This window comes from Sinocyclocheilus grahami, unplaced genomic scaffold (assembly GCF_001515645.1).
Source record: "Sinocyclocheilus grahami isolate Dianchi unplaced genomic scaffold, SAMN03320097.WGS_v1.1 scaffold2360.1, whole genome shotgun sequence".
Taxonomy (NCBI): domain Eukaryota; kingdom Metazoa; phylum Chordata; class Actinopteri; order Cypriniformes; family Cyprinidae; genus Sinocyclocheilus; species Sinocyclocheilus grahami.
The window spans coordinates 50,569-53,209 of record NW_015507539.1 but is presented as its reverse complement, the minus strand read 5'-3'; the positions used below and the strand labels follow the sequence as shown (position 1 = coordinate 53,209).

General features: G+C 49.1%; 1 protein-coding gene across 1 annotated transcript in view; it reads left to right on the top strand.

Moving 5' to 3' along the window:
- Window positions 1-2,641, top strand: part of nup54 (nucleoporin 54) — a 22,351-nt gene that overhangs the window by 16,565 nt on the left and 3,145 nt on the right. Inside the window, 7 exon segments of the mRNA XM_016261282.1 lie at window positions 156-328; window positions 585-781; window positions 848-902; window positions 973-1,066; window positions 1,140-1,247; window positions 2,133-2,252; window positions 2,342-2,452. Coding sequence (XP_016116768.1) covers window positions 156-328; window positions 585-781; window positions 848-902; window positions 973-1,066; window positions 1,140-1,247; window positions 2,133-2,252; window positions 2,342-2,452 — 858 coding nt within the window.

Sequence of the window (2,641 nt, the reverse complement as noted above, 5' to 3'; positions counted from 1 at the left end):
GCGTAACATTTCCGTCACACGCTTGAGGTATTCAGCCAATCACAACGCACTGGATAGCTGGCCAATCACAGCACACCTCGCTTTTCAGACCGATGAGCTTTGTAACAATCAACGCGTTTCAGAAAGGCGGGGGATAGAGAAACAATAATGTACAGTATGTGGAAAATAATTTTCTATTAAGAAATTAATAATTTCTATTCTTCAATAAGAAGGAAGCTGACGTTCGCTCTCAGCAGCAGCAGCTGGTCGAATTGATGCACAAGGTTCTGGGAGGAAATCCGACTCTTTCGGTCAACGTGGAGGGAGTGCGAGCGCTGCCCGACGATCAGTGAGACGCATCTCTGCCTCCAGCCTTTCTTCAAACTCAGTCATTAAACAAAACACCAGTGCCTGGCTCGTTCTGCAAGAGCGGCTCCTTCACCGAACGCTTTCCAGCTCTATAATAAAACTCACCCACAAGCATGTGATTTAATTCTAACTGTGAGCTTGAAATGTTTCTGTGTGAAAGCGTCTGAGAGCCGCTGCTGTGTGTTATAACGGATCCGGTCGTGATCAGACTCTGATATCCACTTGTGTTTGTGCAGAGCGGAGATGATCATTTATCTGGTGGAGCGCTCTCCTAGCGGCACGTCAAAGCGAGTCCCGGCGTCCACGCTCTACAGCTACATGGAGCAGATGAACGTGAAGTCTGCGCTGCAGCAGCTGGGTGTGATCATGGCGGTCAGTCGCACCGCACTGACCCCGGCGCAGCTCAAGCAGCTGCTGCAGAACCCGCCCGCAGGTACGTGTGTGTTCACTCGCTCGCACGATATCGCTGAGGAGCGCCGCTGACACTGTTTGTGTGCAGGTGTGGATCCCATCATCTGGGAACAGGCCAAAGTGGACAATCCAGACCCAGAGAAGTGCGTCTTCATTAATCGCTCGTCAGACGCTCATGTGATCTGAGCTCACCAGCTGTGATTTTCTGCTCAGGTTGATTCCGGTGCCCATGGTGGGCTTCAAAGAGCTGCTGCGCAGACTGAAGATCCAGGATCAGATGACCAAACAGCACCAGACCAGAGTGGATGTGAGTGAGACGCTCAGAGCCCGGCGGTTCTTTCTGACGCTGTCATGTGACCGGCTCTGTCTCTGTGTTTCAGATCATCTCTAACGACATCAGCGAACTGCAGAGGAATCAGGCCACGACCGCCGCCAAGATCACGCAGTACAAACGCAAGCTGATGGACCTCTCACACAGAGTGCTGCAGGTACCTCTCTCTCACACACACACACACACACTCTCACACTCACGCACACACTCACTCACACACACTCTCACACTCACGCACACACTCACTCACACACACTCTCACACTCACGCACACACTCACTCACACACACTCTCACACTCACGCACACACTCACTCACACACACTCTCACACTCACGCACACACTCACTCACACACACTCTCACACTCACGCACACACTCACTCACACACACACACTCTCGCACGCGCGCACACACACACACACACATTCTCACGCGCACACTCTCACACGCGCACACACACACACACATACACAGGTTTACATTTGTGAAAAGTGGGGACTCTCCATAGGCGTAATGGTTTTTATACTGTACAGACCGTATATTCTATTGCCCTACACCAACCCTACCCCTAAACCTACCCCTCACAGGAGACTTTCTGCTATTTCAGATTTTCAATACACTCACACACACACACACACATACTTGTATTTGTGGTTTACGGGGACTCTCCATAGGCGTAATGGTTTTTATACTGTACAAACTGAATTTTCTATTGCCCTACACCAACCCTACCCCTAAACCTACCCCTCACAGGAAACTGCTGGCAATTTTTGAATTTCATAAAACACTGTTTTGTATTTTTTTTTAAGCCTTTTGTTTTACGGGGACACAGGAAGTGTCCTCATAAACCATGTTTACATTGTAGTACCCATGTCATTATACACATTTGTGTCCTCATAAACCATATATACCTGTACACACACTCTCTCACACACACACACACACACACACACACTCAATAACACACACACACACTCCTGAGCACTGCATGTTCTTCAGTACAACACACACAGAGTCCTGTCTGTTCTGTACTGTTCCAGGTGTTGATCAAACAGGAAGTTCAGAGGAAGAGCGGTTACGCCATTCAGCTGGACGAGGAACACCTGAGAGTTCAGCTGGAAACCATCCAATCAGAGCTCAACGCACCGACACAGTTCAAGGTGTGATCATCAGCTGGAACACACCCGCCATCTCTCAGTGTGTGTCTATAATGTTTGTTTAAAGTGTGTGTTTAATGTGTGTGTTTCAGGGGCGACTGAATGAACTCATGTCTCAGATTCGGATGCAAAATCATTTTGGAGCTGTTCGTTCAGAAGAGCGTTACCGTGTTGATGCCGACCTGCTGAGAGAAATCAAACAGGCAAGAACCAGAACCTGCCCAGTGTGTGAGTGAGAGTGTGTGTGTGAGTGAGAGAGTGTGTGTGAGTGAGAGAGTGTGTGTGAGCTGTGAGTGAGAGAGTGTGTGTGAGCTGTGAGTGAGAGAGTGTGTGTGAGTGAGAGAGTGTGTGTGAGTGAGAGAGTGTGTGTGAGTGAGAGAGTGTGTGTGAGT